The 18,754-nt window shown below is 39.3% G+C and overlaps 1 protein-coding gene across 2 annotated transcripts in view; it reads right to left on the minus strand.

Moving 5' to 3' along the window:
- The window catches only part of MIPOL1 (mirror-image polydactyly 1), a 300,629-nt gene that overhangs the window by 219,904 nt on the left and 61,971 nt on the right, over window positions 1-18,754 (minus strand). For both annotated transcript variants that reach the window (XM_063439494.1, XM_063439495.1), the window contains 2 exons: window positions 15,693-15,877; window positions 12,237-12,357 (listed from right to left, as the gene is read on the minus strand). In XM_063439494.1, the coding sequence (XP_063295564.1) occupies window positions 12,237-12,357; window positions 15,693-15,826 (255 nt within the window). In that variant the 5' untranslated portion in view covers window positions 15,827-15,877. The remainder of the gene's footprint in view (window positions 1-12,236; window positions 12,358-15,692; window positions 15,878-18,754) is intronic.

Here is an 18,754-nt window from a genome sequence, read left to right on the forward strand (position 1 = left end):
CTTACCAATTTTGTCAGGATTTGGACAGCAGTAAGAGGCTGAGAAAATATGATTGATTGTCCCTACAGAGAAGAGGTTGATTATATGACCGTTTCAGCGCTGTCTAAAGCCTCACAAAGACTATAGCTGCCATTCTCTACTCCCTAAACTGTGGACTGTAATAACCATCACTCAAGTTGAGTGAATACAGACAGTACATAGGATTCTGAGAGAATGTAACCTGTAAAACTAGGTTTTATAGTCCATGGCCCCAAAGATACCAATATAAAATGGTAACACAGTGATATTGAACTATACTTATTACTTTCAAGCCACTTTTTTTTTTAATGGATACACCTCATAACCCCTACCCCCACCTCATAAATATATAGACTGCGACACTAAACATGGATTTTATAGTTCATTTTATCTAGCAACTAAAAAGCTTGGCTTTAGTTCATTTCAGTCTATTTTACAGATGAGCTGTAATTTTGTCTCTAAAGACCTGTATGTATTTATTTAATATGAAGATCCACACAGAACATGTATCTCTTCTTAATTAGCGATACATCATGTTTAACCCCTCTTTTTAGAAAAAACAAGTCTGTCCCAAACCACAGAATGGGAAATTAACATAATTCATGTCTGTCACTAGCTGCTAAAATGTGTCTCAGAGGAAAACAATTAATCCTTTTATTCCTGCATGTCCATGCATCTTAATAGCCATCTTCCATAACATTCAAAATAAGAGGCACACTTCGGAGGTCGCTAGCTTTAATTCAAATCTTACTACAGATAGTTATTCTAAACAGTGAAGTGTGTACATGATATACTGCCACCTAAGGGACAGAAGGAGAATGCAATGCTGATAAAATGGCAATTTCAGCACAGTTCTACAGCAGTATAACAAAAGTAAATGACAGCATTGTATTTGCTAATCAAAACATTACCATCCCGCCCCCACAAATTAAATTAATGTGGTTGCATTATATAATCTAGAATAACAACATTCTACGTTTATTAGTTAACTCTTAACACACTCAGGGATTGCAGGTTAATAATCGTGATATTGCTAGGATTGCTAAGATTCCATCTCTGTTACAATCATATTTAAAGATTGCATTGATCTGTACGGGTCATTTCCTCATTGCTCATAATCCACAAAAGAAAGTCTTATTAATAGAATAGAAACTAGATTGCTTGCAATTTGCACTCTGCTGAGAACCTAGCAATGTGTTTGGCTACGTTGTTCTAAATGTTAAAATTGACTTTCAGTCCACTTCGAATGACTGTAAAATAAACATTTTAGTGAAGAACTTTCCTATATAATAAACAGGTGCCCAAAACAAGCACACAAGTAGATAACTACCCTATAGATGCACAGAGCTAAAAAAAGAGGTAGGAAAATAGCAGGTGGTACACCTTGCCAAAAAAGAATATTAAGCATTTGTGGCCCAGCTTGTTACCTCTCTAACTAGCAGAACAGTATTCTATAAAAAATCAGAACAATGTTTAAGAATCATTACACAATCAAGTAAGGAAATATGAACCAATCCTTTCAAATATCCACTTGTTTTCTAGAACCAGTATCAACACTTGTTACAAACCGGTATCTTCTGGTTTGGAACAACAGAAAGCTTCCTACTAAAAAGCATTAACTTTTTTTTTTGTTCTATCCACAAATAGATTGCACCAATACATATAAACAATAATACAAGGTATCTGGATCACGCATGTCAAACCATGATTTAGTTACAATATGCATGCACTTTAAATGGTACAATATACATCTGGGACAACTCTAGATAAATTCAGTACCATAAAGACAGTGCATGTTATCGACCTACAAAGAGCGCTATATTAAGCACTAGATTATTATGTATTTAGGAGCACATACAATTTAAGCCTTGCTATAGCAAAACACTGTATGTCTTACTATTAATAATAGTTTGAGGTGAAGGAGGGAGGTGTAAAAATTTAGTCTGTAAACCAAACGATATTGGGGCCTGGGATGGCTCAGAACAGCGCATTTAATAAAGTATAAAAAAAAAAAAAAAAAAAAAATGTGTTAAGGCCACATTAAAGGGACACTGCAGGCATTTTCATGTAAACACTGCCTTTTCACAGAAAGGGCAGTGTGTTCATTGCCCATTAGGGACACCTCCAGCTGCCACTACTCTGCCGTTCAGAGCACTGCCGTTCAGAGTCTCCACGCTCTGCATAGAGACGCTAAATTGTCCTAATAGAGATGCATTGATTCAATGCATCTCTATGAGGAGGTGCTGATTGGCCAAGCCACCGTTTGGCCCCGCCTCCTTTTCGATTTCAGCCAATCCAATGCATTCCATATAGAAAAGCATTGATTGGCTGAAATGATCAATTCTGATGATGTCAGCCAAGGAGGCAGATTGGGAGGGATCCAGCGCTGGCGGACCCATTGGTGTAATTTAAATTTGTACTGCCCTAGGCATGACGGAACTCGGACACCCCCTAATTTAAATTTTCCCCACCCCTTCCAGTAAAGGCCACACCACTTCCTGTTAAAGACTAACACACGCTTTGACTGACATACACAGAGACAAACCCACTCACTGACCGGTACACACTCTGAGATACACTGACATACACTCACTGGCAGACACACATACCCACACACTCACTGATTTGACGTTTTTTGGCGCCCCCTGGAAAGTGCCACCCAAGGCAAATGCCTTGTTAGCCTTGCGCTAAATACAGTGCTAGGTGGACCCACGTGGCGCTGGAAATAAGGCAAGTTTTAACCTTTTCTAAGCCACCTACATGGTGTTTTAACCCTATAGGGTCATGAATACAGGTTTGTATTAAGCTAGCACATCGTGTCTCAATATAAGACTCACATTGTAACTGCAGGATAGGAGTCTGGTGTGGACTGTCTTGGGGTAAACGTGGCAACATTTGCCGGATTCCATCGGTGGAGTACAAAATTGGCCGCTCAGTGCACGTATGGCTAAGTAAGTCCTGAGGAATTTCCAGTATTGCTAATAGGACTGTTGCCCCTTGAAGATCTTGAACTGTATGCTTGGTATCACTTTTAAGGACCACAAGTGCGCAAGACATTCGTCAGCGATATTGGATATTGTGTTTTCTGAGAAAGGACGTGAACGCTAGAAATTATCTTCGCCACGCTAGGTGTAGGGCGACTCGGAGGCATTGAAATAAATGGGGTAGTTTGAGCGCCAGTATATCCTCTGAGATGCCCCGTATCTTCAAGTTATTTCTTTGCTGCATATCCTGCAGGGCTACAAAGCATCTTTCATAAGCATCATGTTGCTGCTGTAGCCCCTGTACCACCTGTTGAAGTGAGGCAAGCTGGTGTGTACAGTCATAGGACGTAGTTGCCAAAAACCCAGAAGGTCCATCAAGCCTTAAAAAACAGTGCAAAGCGTCGCCATATCATTTACTATCAATATTTTTCTGGAGGCCCGCCAAAAGTTCCTTTAGAACTTCTGTGGAGACCGGGCTGGCATTCAGACCGGGAGGTGCCGGCACTGGAGTAGCTATGGCAGGTATGTTGTCTTCTTCAGCTCCAAGGGACAAGTCATCAGATAACTCAGGATAGTCCACTGGATAGGAAGCCATCTTGGGCCCCAGTCATGCCAAGTGCTTGCCGCAGGAGCTCTCACATGTTCATGCCCATGCATGTTTTTTTTCAGGCTTTTGGTTCACAGTCCAAAATGTGCGATAATAATTGTCCAAATCAAACAGAAGTGCAAATTCAGATCAAATATCCAACAGTGCCGTTCACAAGTAGCCAAATGGGTTTTAGATCTTTCTAGAAGTAATAATCATTTAAGAATGATTGCGAGGGTGCAAAAGGCTATCTCCGTATAAGTTATTAAAAGAAGAGTGATGTTTCAACAGATTTGAACAGCTAGTGAAAAAGAAAAAAGAATAATAACTATAATAATAACTAGCATTTATATAGCGCCTTTCTCCCAGTGAGACTCAAAGCGCTTTTTAGTGCACGCTCTCGAAATTAACCAAATCGGCAGCTGAATAGTAATGATGTTATTATTACCCAATTTGATGGTACTCATTTTATCGACCTCGGAAGGATGAAGGGCTGAGTTGACCCTGCCGGGATTTGAACCTGTGGCTTTGCAAGATGAGAATAATTTCATAATATCTAGATCCCAGGATGAACATTGAGACTAGTTTAAAACTAAATAGCATCTTTCTGGTTTAACTAGTTATTATAAATTATGAGAAACCTAGTAAAACCACTGAAAGCATGTTTTAATAGCGATAGCTTATAAACTGCCACCACAAGCTATTTTTACGTAAAGTAAGTAAAGTAGGCTGAAGCAGTCAGGGAAAAAGTATAAAATTATTGACAATCCTAGGTTAATTGAAACATTACCAAAATATACACACTCACAATATTCTATTTTAACTAATCATACTGACCAGTCAGAAACACCAGATTATTTATATTTTGGCTCAAGTTGGCATGGAAACCAAACCTTCACTAGAAAGAAGGTTATATCAATGGTGAAATCATCTGTTCGTTATTACAGGCGTGTGTTGACCTACTGTCATTTTACAGAGATCTACTTGACACTCTTCTAAATGAGGCTGTTATTACTTTCTGAAGAGAGAATTCAAACAATTTCCTTCCCTCTACTTCAAATAGGAATTCTTCCCTACGGATGCTATTCAAATGAACGCTCTGGGTACCCGTTGAAAGTAAAAAGCAAATTGCATGGGTTACAATTTATTGCCCTAAAACTGCTGTTAAATCTTCCATTGTGGCTGCCGAGAAAGTGGCTCAGAAAATACTAGTTTCTTTAAAATATTGATACATTTCTATTAAACACCACATGGCACAGTTAATTTTAAATTAAAGCCCCTTGCTATACCGTATTGTGATGGATGATGAGAGAGCTTTGAGCACATGAATGACACAATAAATTCATTGGCGGTGGGGGCAGAGTGATGGCCTGACAGAGTGGGGGCAGAGTAGATGTTGCTTGGCAAGCTCCAACCTGATTCGCAAAGCAAAGCCTGATTTTATCCAGAAATTGCATGTATAATCGCCTCATACCAGGCTACAGCCACCTGTGTTACCACTGGGAAGAAGGCAGTTTCCCCAGTGTAATCCCAAGATATCAGGGATCTTACAAGACCCAGAACAAGCCCAACCTGAACGGTGGTCCTACACAACCACTGAATGCCATCAACGAGATATCACAGAGTGGGCTTACATCACACATCCTCTTAGAAGAAGTTTAATACGCCTGCCACAAAGAAAACATCAAGTCAAACTCTCCATTAAGAGATGACATCCACACCTTAATGGGCAGAGTGAAAGTTCTGGATAAAGATTCTAGCGATATGTGCTCCCACCATACCACTATTTGCACTATCCAATCTCAGATGCAAAAGGCTCATGATGCTGATGAAGGTGTAAGTTCAGGAAGATAAGAGCCATCTCTGGAATATTAAGGTCAGAAGGATCTCAGAGGCCATAGATGCTTGGGAAATGCTGTACTTTCTATGCCGCCTGTTCCAAGGTGGCTTAATTGCTAAGTAAACAAAAAGCATTTTGTTGGATGGCTATTACCATATTGCTAAATCCCCTAAGGCACCATCAGACTCCCCGAGAGATGTTATTATACAGTTCGTGACCAGTTTGGATAAGATCGCCTGCCTATCTATTTGAACCGCACACCTTGTCCTTCTACACCACGCTAATCAGATCAACTTTGCTGTGGTGGAATCCATTAGACCCCTAAGCAAAATTCTCAGGGATCTGAATATCCTCTACCACTGGAACACCCCTAGAACCCTTCAAGTTACCAAAGAGGGAACTCTTTTCAAGATTGATATACAAGAATCCCCGGCCTTCCTGCAAAGTCTTGGAATTGCACATGCCACCGGATCACAACCATCAACTTTCTCAACATATCGTTGGGATGTGGAGAAGGTTATCCAGTTTGCACCACCTGGCTGTTCTAAGACTACATCTAGCATGTCTAAGACTACACTCGGGAGACCTGCAGAGTTAAGTTAATTATAATATCTACTTGTTTTTGTTTTTACTCATTTTATCTTTGCTTTCTTTTTTTTGCATAATCTTGGTAATATACTATGAGAACAATCCTGCAATCTGTAGGGAGGGTTTTAGCTCTGAAGGCATGAGAATATGTTTTGCCAAATTGGATTTCACAGATTATCACCCCCCACAAATTTTCATGTTGTTAGATCTACGAGCCTGATGTCACATAGACCTCATCACCACTACTAATAGAGCTCCTGTACTAGACTATTTATGTTTGAACAAAATGGTGTAATTGCCATGCTGGCTATTTGGTCTGATGTCGACTGCACAATAATTTTTTTTTCAAAAATAAAACAATAAAAAGAGGAATTAAAATAAAAAAAATGTTTTATTCAATGGCTAAAAACATTGAACTTTTATCTAAACAACGGTTGGATTGTCAGGACTCCTGATGCCATGCAGCACTATCATACTGGTCAGTTATGCTTCATGTAAAGATACATTTACTTAACATACTGATTAAGTGTGACCAGACTTGTCAAATATTCTGATCAGTGGATTTACCAAGCTTAAACTTAGTTTAAGAGGATCTCTGGTAGTTTAAAGGACGACTAAACGCACCCAGACCTTCTCATTAAAGTAGTCTACGAGGAGTGGTACATTAGTTTTAACCCTGTAATGTAAAGCATTGCCGGACAGTAGAGGTCTACCTGATAGTCACTAGAGGAGCTTCTGCTATATGAATCGAGCCAATCTCGTTCTCATAGCTAACCTCCAATAGGAGCGCAGGGCTTCTGTGCGTGTGCTTTTAGTCCCAATGGTCCTTTATGAGAATCATTAGATTGGATTTTTAGAAGCGCTGGCTTGGTGTCATGGGAGTCAGGACAATCAACTGCAGGAACTCTCGATCAGCGCTGAGGGAGGAGGGGGAAGGTAAGTAAAACCTTTGTTTCCCCCCAGATTTTATTTCCCCTCTAATTCTAAATAAATAAATAGAACACTATAGCATTAGGAACACTGTTCTGTATATCTTCCTATTGCCCTCCACCCCCTTTTCTGGTTAGAGAGACATTGTGAGCATGTTGTAGTGAAATTGCATTAAACTGCCCTCTAGTACTCATATTCTGGGCAAAAGGTATAAAAGGTTATTCACTAAAGTGAGAAAGTTAAAAGTAAAACAGGCATCGGTAAAAATGTATTGCCTAAATATACGGTTTAATCTTCCATTGTTAGCTGCTGTGAAAGTGGCTCAGGAAACAATGGTGAAATGATCTGTTTTTAACTACAGGAATTCATAGTGAATTTCAAATTTAAAAGGGCACTATAGTTACCAGAACAACTACAGTTTAACGTAGTAGTTCTAGTGTCTATAGCCTGTCCCTGCAGGCATTTTCATGTAAATACTGCCTTTTCAGAGAAAAGGTGGTGTCTACATTGCTGCCTAGAGACAACTCCAGAGGCAGTCTTTAGACAGCCACTAGAGGTGCTTCCTGGGTCAGTGCTGGAGAATGGAGACACTGAATGCTCCCAATATAGATGCATTGATTCAATGCATCTATTAGGAGATGCTGATTGTCACAGCACTCTGCCCCCCCCATTCCGCCTCATTGGCTGAGATGATCAGATTTGTTGATCTCAGCCAATGGATTATCACTGGATTAGCTGAGGTAATTAATTCTGATTATCTCAGTCAAGAAGGCAGAACAGGGTGGAAGCAGCCGCAACAGACATGCGTGGCGCAGGAATAATAGTGCGTAAACTCACCTTTTACATTGATTACAGAGGGGCCGTATTCCGGTCACCGTATTATTGTCACTAGAATGTTCCCTTAAGGCCAAAGTGGATGAACTGGAAGCACAGCCAAGTTGATGAGTTTTTCCAGTTTAGCTATTTTGGCCTTAAATTTGAAAATCAATTCCCGATAATTCCCAGTTTAGTGAAATACCTTGACAGAAACAAATACTATGTTTTGGGTACACTATGTTTCATTGCCATACAGTATAAAGGAAAGGAACTTCACATCCCTCCCTCCGCATGCAAGATAGATGGACACTGCATTGAGTAAGTTGAGCAATGTGCCGGATTTGTGAAGCCTCGACTGCAGCACCAGCTACCCAGCTATTCCTGGCTTCGTTTTAGTAAGGCATCTCTGCAGCCCTGTGCTCTGATTCTAGTTTTGATCGGACTGGTGGCAGTATATTATGAATTCAGTTCATATTCTGTTTGTTGATTTTATTTTGTGCATTTTATTCTGCCTTCGTTGAATAGGTAGAACTTCACTTCATCTTCCCCATCCTTGGGGGGGTTTCGCATTATTGATACCACAACTGGAATATGAGATTTCATTTTTTTATTTTTTATTTTTAGAGCATTGCCCCCAAGTCTTTTGTTTCTCTCAGCAGCCCATAATAAAAGCTCACAGTTTTGCTCGACGCTTCTCTTCGTAAAAAAATTCTCAGAAAATCCTCTTTACACTTTGATTTATATGCAAGATGTATGTGCTAAATGTCTCTCTGCAGATTATAATAATGTTGATGTGTTTCTCTAAAATAATGAAAAATTATAAATTAAAATAAATAAACTTGATAAGTGATAAATACTGTCTAAGGAGTGGTTATAGCTTAAAGTGTTACTCCAACCACCATGACCACAGTGATTTGAAGTGGTCATGGTGATAAAAGTCAGAAGGGGCAGTGTTTCACCTTGAAACACGGTACATGCATGTATATTTTTAATTGTGTGATGGGGGGGGGGATTGTTCCAGGCTGCCAATGTAACTTTTATTAATATTTTGTATCTGTCATCAGCGTGCACAGTGCTCTTGAGACAGACGTCAACATCTTCTCCCTGGCAAGCAGAGCGCCTGCAAGGGAAAGATTTTTTCCCCCTTTCACCCACTATATGCTTCTTCCCAGCTCCCTTTGTTGACATTTTTTTTTAAATGTAATTTATTCTTAAACAAACAAACAAAAAACTCCCTCCCCTTGCTGGCCCGGAGCGCATGCATGCACATACAGAGATAGATATTTTTTAATTGTGTGCTGGGGCTAGGTGCAGCCCAGAACACTGTTCCGAACTGCCAGTGTCAATTTTGTTAATATTTTTGCATCTGTCGTCAGCGTACAAAGCGCTCTGGTGACAGACATACTCTCCCTACTCTTGCTGGTCCGGAGCACAAGCATGCACTCCGAGCCGGCAAAATGGACCAATCATGGATGTCAGAGAGGGCATGTAACTCAGAGCTTTACCGGTGCTGGATTCCTGATAACTAAATCTCTTATTTGCAGGTTATACTGCAAACAGAGAGGAGGGACCTTCTCCATAGTATCCAATTGGACATTTACAGAAAAGGTACACCCTCTTAAAAGCATTGGAGGAACCTGCCATGGAAGATTAACTTTAAATTGATAGATATTATATGCAAAGTTATAATTGCCTCCGAAAATGTAAATGTATACTGTCCATTTAAATCCTTCCAATCATCAGTCCATCATCAAGTCTTCACGCCCTTAGATCACAGACATGCATCAGCTGATAGCAAAAAAACAAGCCTACAATTAGGCTGTTTTTGACACAGTCAAGTAATATTGCCAAACGTTTGTCATATCTAGGAAAGCATCTCATGTTTGCTTTAGCCATGGTTAGGTGAGCAGATTAGCCCTTATGACATCAGCAGAATTCTTTGTGACCTAGAGAGTCTATGTTTCCTGTTTCCACATAGCCAGTTTGAAGGGGGATAGATATCTGGAGAGTAGGTAGAGATATAGATGGGCAGATCAAGAGAGATATAAACTGGAAGATACACATGGTGTTTCTGTTTTAGTCCAGTAATACTGATGAAAAAATAAAGGAACAAAAAGATTGTGTAATTGTGACAAGCTTTTGGGATCTTATCACTTATTTTGCTTAAACAACGACACATGTGGGTGATTGGGTGACATAAACAGTGTTGCCAGAACTGCAGGAAAGGTTACCACTGTGATTTCACTTGCAACATTTACAATAAAGGGTGACTTCAATTTACGCACCAACCTTCCACAAGCAAGATCACACTCTCTAAAATAAACAGGTGAAAGTTTTCACCTCTCATTGCACAAGATGGGCTTGCAGACATTCAACACATTCGTAAATATGCTAGTTTTAGAAAAACAACTAATATTGTAAAGTTGGGAACATCTGTAAGCGTTTGTGAAATAAACTGGTATTGCAAGCATTACTGCACTATTAGAACATTTCTCCTTTTTAAGGTACTGTAACTACCGTACCTATTTACCATTCACCAACATATCCGGTTGGCGCATGGATATAATAGCCATGATATAAATAAATGTTAATCATATTCAATGTTTATAACAAAATGTCTCATCATTAAAAAAAAAAAAAAAAAATCAATAAATATGATTAACTTGATAAAAGGTGCTGCATTCATTAGAATAGTGGGATGTGTACAGCATTTGTACCTTCTAATCCCTGTCCCCCATCCCTAAAATTGTTCATTAGAGCTGCAAGGCATTTGTACACCGAGGAAGGAACAGGAGTCCCGAAACATCTGTCTTTCATACGCTCTTCAAATAAAAGTATAGTTCCACGGGTGGGCCTTATCTACTATGCTGTGCATTGTGTTACCTCCTGTTTTTACGGTTACATTTTGCGGATGACAAACCACAGCAGCCTTATACACTTTTGCTACACTAGGCGAACTGTATGCAAGCCCATATGTATTTTATTTGCTGTTAGTTGCCAGTGTCATAACTTAAATAGTTATCCCAAGCACCATAAACACTTCAGTTATATTAAGTAACTATGGTGCCTGGAGTCTGTAGTGTTTAACTATGAAATGCTGCACATACAGATTTCTGCTGCTGGAGACATAACTCCACCTCTGCCAGAGTCATTGGGGCATCATTAGCCAGCCCGCAGCAAATATAAATTCAGTGCAAAACTGTCATCAGATGCCAGTGCGCACTACATGCTGGAGCCAGACAGCCAATAGCAGCCTGCACTGGAGAGGACAACTGCCTATCCCTTGACAATGAAGATGATGTACACAAACCCCCTAACACTGGACACTGAAGATGATGGGCACAGTTCCCCTAACCCTGGATACTGGACATGATGTACACAGTCCCCCTAACCCTGGACACTGAAGATGATGTACACAGTCCCCCTAACCCTGGATACTGGACATGATGTACACAGTTTCTCTAACCCTGGATACTGGACATGATGGGCACAGTCCCCCTAACACTGGAGATGATGTACAGTACACAGTATCTCTAACCCTGGACACTGAAGATGATGTACACAGTCCCCTTAACCCTGGACATTGAAGATGATGTACACAGTCCCCCTAACCCTGGACACTGGACATGATGTACACAGTTTCTCTAACCCTGGATACTGGACATGATGGTCACAGACCCCCTAACACTGGACACTGGACATGATGTACACAGTCCCCCTAACACTGGATACTGGACATGATGGGCACAGTCCCCCTAACACTGGATACTGGACATGATGGGCACAGTCCCCCTAACACTGGAGATGATGTACACAGTCTCTCTAACCCTGGATACTGGAGATGATGTACACAGTCTGCATAACCCTGGACACTGGACATGTAATGTCCAATGTAATACACTGCCATCCCTTCCCCTAATTTAACAAACTGCCCCCTCCCACCACTTTAATACACTGCGCCCCTCAAAAGACATGGAACAGCTTTGCTGCAATTGCTCCTAAGCTGAATCCATTATGTGTGTATACTTGAAAGTTCTGAACAACATGTCTAGATATTTATTTTCCATACAATGATTTTCAGAGCACACATGCACTGCAAGAATTAGTGTGTGTAAGCATGTAACGTCACACAGCATGTTCATGCTGTAATCGTTGGTGTGAAGATAATTGTATTTTACATGCTGTCCTTTAGGAAGACCAGAATTGTGTGATTGTGCGATTCTGTGTTTCCGTATGTGAAAATCTCAGTGGTTAAAAAAATACAATATAAAAATAAAAGGAATCCCATTTAATGAAATCACTTAGGATAAACAAACCCTGGGGGGTGGTTGTAAAGAGTCCTAAAGAAAGAAAGTGAACTGACAGCAGCAAAAAAACATTAGTAGTCTTCCTTTTATTTTAAACACAAAATAGACGACTGATGCCAGACAGTGGCCATCCTGTTCGAGTGAATCGCAGAAGCCGTGACCTGTACCTTTTTATTGGTTTGTCGGAGATAATCAAGCTCCTCTGCCAGTGCTGCTGGGCTCTGCTCCCCCCGTTCAAGGCTGCAAGAGGTCCAATGGTCAGATTTACAGGGCAAATCTTGTCTGTCGCTGTACGAGGACCAGAAAAATATTTATTCAGTGTGAGCCAATCAGAACACATGTGTCTGCCACTTATCCCAAATAGCCATGTGCTGTCATGTTCAGGACAGTCGCTTTACATATTAAGTAGGCTACTTGGGGACAGGCCAATTGTTCCATTAGCAAAAAGAAATTAAAAAGAAAAAAAAGAAGGCATTCTTTCTCTGCAGGCTTTTTGTTCTTTACCTGCAAATTCATGTCGGTGAGATTTACATGAGATAAACATACTGCATATTAAAATGTTAAACTCATATCACTTAGATTATAGATTAATTGTATTTTAAAATGCAAGGGACTTGGGAAGGCATTCTGGATAGGCTAAATGATATATGCAATGTTTTCTTTATTTTTTGAAACCTTGTGGGTATTTTTTATTTGTCTTGAAAAGGGCATGAAAACTTGAACATTATTATACAATTTACCAGGGATTACGGCTTCAATTTAAAGTTAGTGGGGCACTAGAACCTTCCCCCTCTTTCTTGTTGTGCTCTGCCCATTTCACCACATTCTCTTAACTCCTGACGTAATCAGATTTCATTCCCTGGGCAACACTATAAAGATCTATCTACAGATGCATGCATGTACGTTTGTGGGAAATAACCAGTTTAAAGAGATGAAAAGAATGACAGCCCCAGAACACAGAACTTTACGCAAGTCTATCCTTTAGGGTGTCCAGGATCTGACAGCCGAATACAAAACAAACGGGTTACATCAAAAATCCTGTCAAAGCACAGTAAGCATACCCAATAGGTCTGCACCCAGTAAGTGGGGCATTTTTTGACAAAAAATTCCCCTCTAAAATTGTCATTACTCCTTTCCACAACAATACATGCGGAATATGTTGTTGCTATATGAATGCCAAAATTAATAATAATATTAATTATTTTAATTATTGCAAAAAAACAAACAAAACAAAAAAAACAAAAAAACTTAGGGGGCACTGCCACACTTTCCACTATGGATTAGCCTCCAACGTCATTTACAGGAAAATTTCCATCCTGAAAAGATGTTTAAAAAAAATGCATCACATGATAAGTGGGATGTGGAGATGTGGAAACAGAATTACCGTATATATTTTTATGCTGGAAAAATATGTGACACCATTTGGAACACTCCATACAATGATTCGGACTAAGCATCAGACAGTTTGTAAAACAAGCACAAGAAACATGGAGTGGCAATCATGTATGTTAATGTAAGAGTGTGTTAATATAAAGAGATCAGGCCTCTTTAAAGACATGGAACAGCTTTGCTGCAATTGCTCCTAAGCTGAATCCATTATGTGTGTATACTTGAAAGTTCTGAACAACATGTCTAGATATTTTTTTCCATGCAATGATTTTCAGAGCACACATGCACTGCAAGAATTAGTGTGTGCAAGCATGTAACGTCACACAGCATGTTCATGCTGTAATCGTTGTGCTTTACATTCTTGGATTGAACACACAAGAAGAGACTAATATTTAATGTACATCGATAAACCTTTAGGGCTCATATTGTGAAAGGCTAATGTTTTTTAATTAACATTTTCTTTTTCTTCTGTTCATTCTATAGATACAAAATAAGGAGTGCAAAATCTTGCTGGAATCATTCCTGGCACACTACTAGTCACAATGACTATTTTCTGATCTGATCAGTAAGAGCTATTTTACACTGTTAGAACACTCAGACATATAACAAAGAGCCATCAGATTTGCTCACAAACCAATTTCGGAAGAAACCTGCCTGGTTCTGAATTCTGCACTCTCAGTTTGTGATTATTAATTATTCTAACTGGGCAATTCATATATTTAGAGATTTCCTGCAAGCTCTGATATTGAACAAACATTCTTAAAGGGCTACTATAGGCACCCAGACCACATCACCTCATTGAAGTGCTGTGGGTGCAGTGTCCCAGTCCCTTAACCCTGCAAAGGTCATTATTGCAGGTTTTAATAACTCCTGTGGCTGTCTATCAGACAGAGATATATTCACGCAAATAAATCTATATTGTAATAATGCATCGACAATACAGATAATATACTGATTAAAACATTAGAGAACAAGGTAAAATCAGCTCAAGAATAAGCTGGCAGTAAGACCATTTTATTGTTCTGAATGAAAGTATCATTGCGTGCTAATTGCTAGCTGCATTGAGCTGTGCTAAAACTCTGTATTTGTATTCAGGCCAACGAAAATGCCCACAAATTACTCTTCTAATCCATTTCCCTAAACAAAGAAGAGCTTAGCCTCAATATTAAAAACTGTTGTCTTTTCACTCTTAATTATAATATTATTTCACACAAAAAACAGGAAGCTTAAAGCCTATAAATATATATATATATATATATATCAGGAAGCTTAAAGCCTATAAATATATTATATATATATATAAATCTATCAAACACTGAATACATTCTAAAATAACCACCTGTAATGTGCCAAAATAAGTCAAAATAAGCAATGAAGAAACCCTGTCCCCTGACTGTCAGTGCAACGCAAATCTACTTTCTCAATTTAGCTAGACTCCATGTGCTTAAACATTAATCTGTAGCATGACATAATATCTGGGGATTTAATTAAAGGAACACTCCACGCACCATATTGCAGCTGCATGCTTCAGAACATTGGGAGGTATGCAAACGGGAAAGTGAGTTACCAGTAATACCTATAACGGGCAGGTGTGCCTTAAAAAGTGTCAGGCCTTCTTACTAAATGTGTCTCAGCCTGCCATCAAGCATGCCAGGCTAACTGACAGCCTGTCTAGCCGGCCCCTTCTGATGGACTAAGCAGGGAGTGTTGCTGAAGTGCTCTCTGCACGGTTATAGTGCAGCACAGAGCTAGCGCGTCTAATTATGTGCTCGAGTTGTGCTGCCCTTGCACCGTTACCTGCTGTCCCCAAATGCAGGACACCATGGAATTAATACGAGACAGGAACCCGAAATCGTGACTGACTCGCCAAAAGTGGAATTATTGGGAGGCATGCAAATGGGAGTTGCCTTTCCCTGTATGCCTTCCAGGAGAAGGTTGTAGAGCACGGTTTAACTTTCAAAAATGCCTGAGACTTACACAGTTATTTACTAAAGACCGAATCCAAGGTGAATTCAAAATGAAATTCCATTTAAAGTCAAACGAGCTAAACAGCTGAAAGCTATGTATTCCATTCGGTGTTTTCACTTTATGTTCAATACAATTATATATATATATATATATATATATAAAAATATATATATATATATATATATATATATATATATATATATATATATATATATATATTTTTTTTTACGTATTTATTTTTACTGGACATTGCTGCAGACACTTGCCTTTTCTGGATTGCAGGATGACCATCACTTTGATCTACTTTTTCGATTGTTTTGGGTGCAGATATGTGCCTTGGGCTGGGGATGGGCATTTTCTTGAGAGCAAGTTCTGTAGGATTGATCAGTTCTTGAGACATCGGCAAAACCAGTATCTATCCAAAGATACCCTACTTACGATGAGCACTGACCTACATACAAAAAAAAAACCAGAATTTTATGTCGGACACACTGACAAATTATCCATCTGCAAATACATTTATCCATCTGCAAAAACATCTACTCCTCACTGTTGCTTGTGGCCATCATTTTGCTAGGTAGCTATTCAATATATCAATTTCAATTTATACAACAATCGTAACATTCCTTATATGTATACACTTCATGCTTTACTTCTTTTCATCATTGTTGGTTTAAGTATTATACACCTATGTATTAACTGGCTGGAGAAGCATCATAGGTAATAGAGTTCACAGAAACCTACAGCATCAGTGTTGACCCTCGCTGGTCTACTGACACTTCCTTCACACATACCACAAGGATTCACACCATTGTAGAACACATGAAACTGTGAGCGGTCTGTGTTTTGCGGAAAGTACACCATTATACTCCCATGTTTTGGACAGGTCATAAAATACTTTAAAAAGTATAATCCCACAACACACACAGATTTGGGATTGTGTCAAAATATATATTTGTCCAAGTTAGCTTTGAATGTAGGGCTTGATTTAAAGATGCAGCTGTCCTGTCATTGCGAATGCATTGGCATTTTGTCATCTTTTACACAAAAGGATTTTTACATGGCTTTCAGTGAATAATGAGCAAACAGAGAGGCACAAACTTAATGTGAAGCTAGGGATTTACTATGACAATAATCAACATGCAGAGATCGTGTAGGAATCCCTAAGGTTAAACACGTCTTGTCAAAGGTCAGTTCTTAAAGTTTTTACTGAACTGAACACCGACAGGTTATTAAAGAAATATAGGACAGAGAGAGGCAGGACCTCCAATTGAATAGTATCAAAGACAATTTATTAAAAAACAACGGTTAAAAACTCTTACTTTGCGAATGGTGGGTTATGCTGGCATAGCTACCCACATAAAAGCATGTAAACAGCAAAAACAAAGTCACTTCCTGGTTTCCTCCGTCCCGATCACGTTATCACTTCCGGGTCCGCCTCTCTCGTGACGTATGCGTGACGCGTTTCGCCCGCTTCCACAGGCTTCCTCTGACAACGTCATGGACATCCAGCCCTTTCTTTTAAGTGTCTCACTCCGCCCCCTCTTTTCATTGGTCCGGGGGCGTGGTTTCCTCGGAAAGGCTGGTTTTCTTCATCTAATAGAATCACTATGTACACATCTAACAATGCTGTAAGGGGGGGATTATATATACAAATATTAACAACTTTTCTTCTAGAGAAAAAGGAGAGAAAAAATGTTAGGCATCATAATAAAAAGACATAACAGGCTTCAAGACCCAATTATCAATTATAGGAAATGGCAGATCTCAAAGTCCCCATTTAGACCTTTAGGGAATAACGACCTCAACTTAAACACCCACCTCATCTCTTGTTTTGCCAATTTATTATCCAAATCCTCCCTCCTCCAATTCCTATTAACTCTTTCAACCCCAATAAACTGAAGTTTTGTGGCATCTCCTTGATGCTTGTGTATAAAATGTGAAGACAAAGGGTGCTCCTTGAAGCCCCTTTTAATATTACGTAAATGTTCCTCAATGCAGATATGTATCTGTCTAGTAGTTTTCCCCACATAATGCATATTACATGGACATGTAAGGACAGAATTGATGGTGTGGCAAGTTATTAACTGTTTGACTTGATATGTCTGTTTTGTGTTCCCCCCTCTTAATTCTTTTTTCACACATTTAGAGGCTCCTGTGGTCCTACATGCTAGACAATATCCACATTGAAAAAACCCTCCATCTTGATTTAGAAAAGTTTTGATTTGATTACCCTGTTTAAAACTACTTCTCACGAGGTGATTTTTAATACTGGGTGTCCCTCTATATATAATCCTTGGCTTTTTAGGGACTGATTTAAAAGAGGATCCTCCTGTAGAATAAACCAATATTTGTTCACGATATTCTTCAATTCTTTACTTTTCCCTGAATAGTCAAAAATAGTTAAAAAGAAGAATAGAAAGAGAGGAACAAGAGGGGGAGCCAGATACAGAGAAGGAAAAAGAGGAAGGTTATAGATATTAAGGGAATATATAACCTCTTCAAGATTCCCCTTACGGCAGTGCAGAGTAGAGTATTGGCCAGAGGGATTAAGTTTTGCCTTACAGCCAATCTGGACCATTTTGAAGTTTATATAGACCTTAAAAAGTTTGTAAGAAAATGATGTTTAAAACGATTGTTTGCAGATAAGTTAGATAAAATAGAGGAGCCCCAAAACGATACACAATGTACAGAAAGAGGGAATTTCGCTACATTGAAAAAAGAGATCTACCTTCTTTCCAAAAAATTGTAAAACAAATTCAATGAATGCATTCGAGGAATTAGTTATGAGGGAGGTGGAAAGAATAAAGAGAATTAATAAGAACAGAATGAATTTAAACAAGGAGGAACAAGAAGCCCTAACAGAACTGTGTGACAATACAGAGGTTGTCATAAAACCTGCCGACAAGGGGGGTGGCATTGTAATAATGGATAAGGAGTACTATATAGAAGAATCACTCAGGCAACTAAATGATGGGATTACATACACCAAATTGAAAGGTGATCCAACTAAGGAAAATAAAAATATCTTTCTGGAATTTTTGGGTAGGGGCTTAATGCTGGAAGTTATATCAAAAACAGAGTATGAGTATTTAGCGGTCTTGTACCCTAGGATACCTGTGTATTACTTCCTAACCAAGATCCACAAACATGAAACCAATCCACCAGGAAGACCCATCATTTCAGGTATAGGTTCAGTGTCAGCCCCCTTGTCGGAGTATATTGATACATTTTTACAGCCTATAGTTAGATACCAAAGCATATTTGAGGGACACTAGTCAGATCCTCCACTTGTTGGAGGAGGTAGAGTGGAGGGATGGGGATGTCC

Source organism: Pelobates fuscus, chromosome 13 (assembly GCF_036172605.1).
Source record: "Pelobates fuscus isolate aPelFus1 chromosome 13, aPelFus1.pri, whole genome shotgun sequence".
In the NCBI taxonomy this organism is placed as follows: domain Eukaryota; kingdom Metazoa; phylum Chordata; class Amphibia; order Anura; family Pelobatidae; genus Pelobates; species Pelobates fuscus.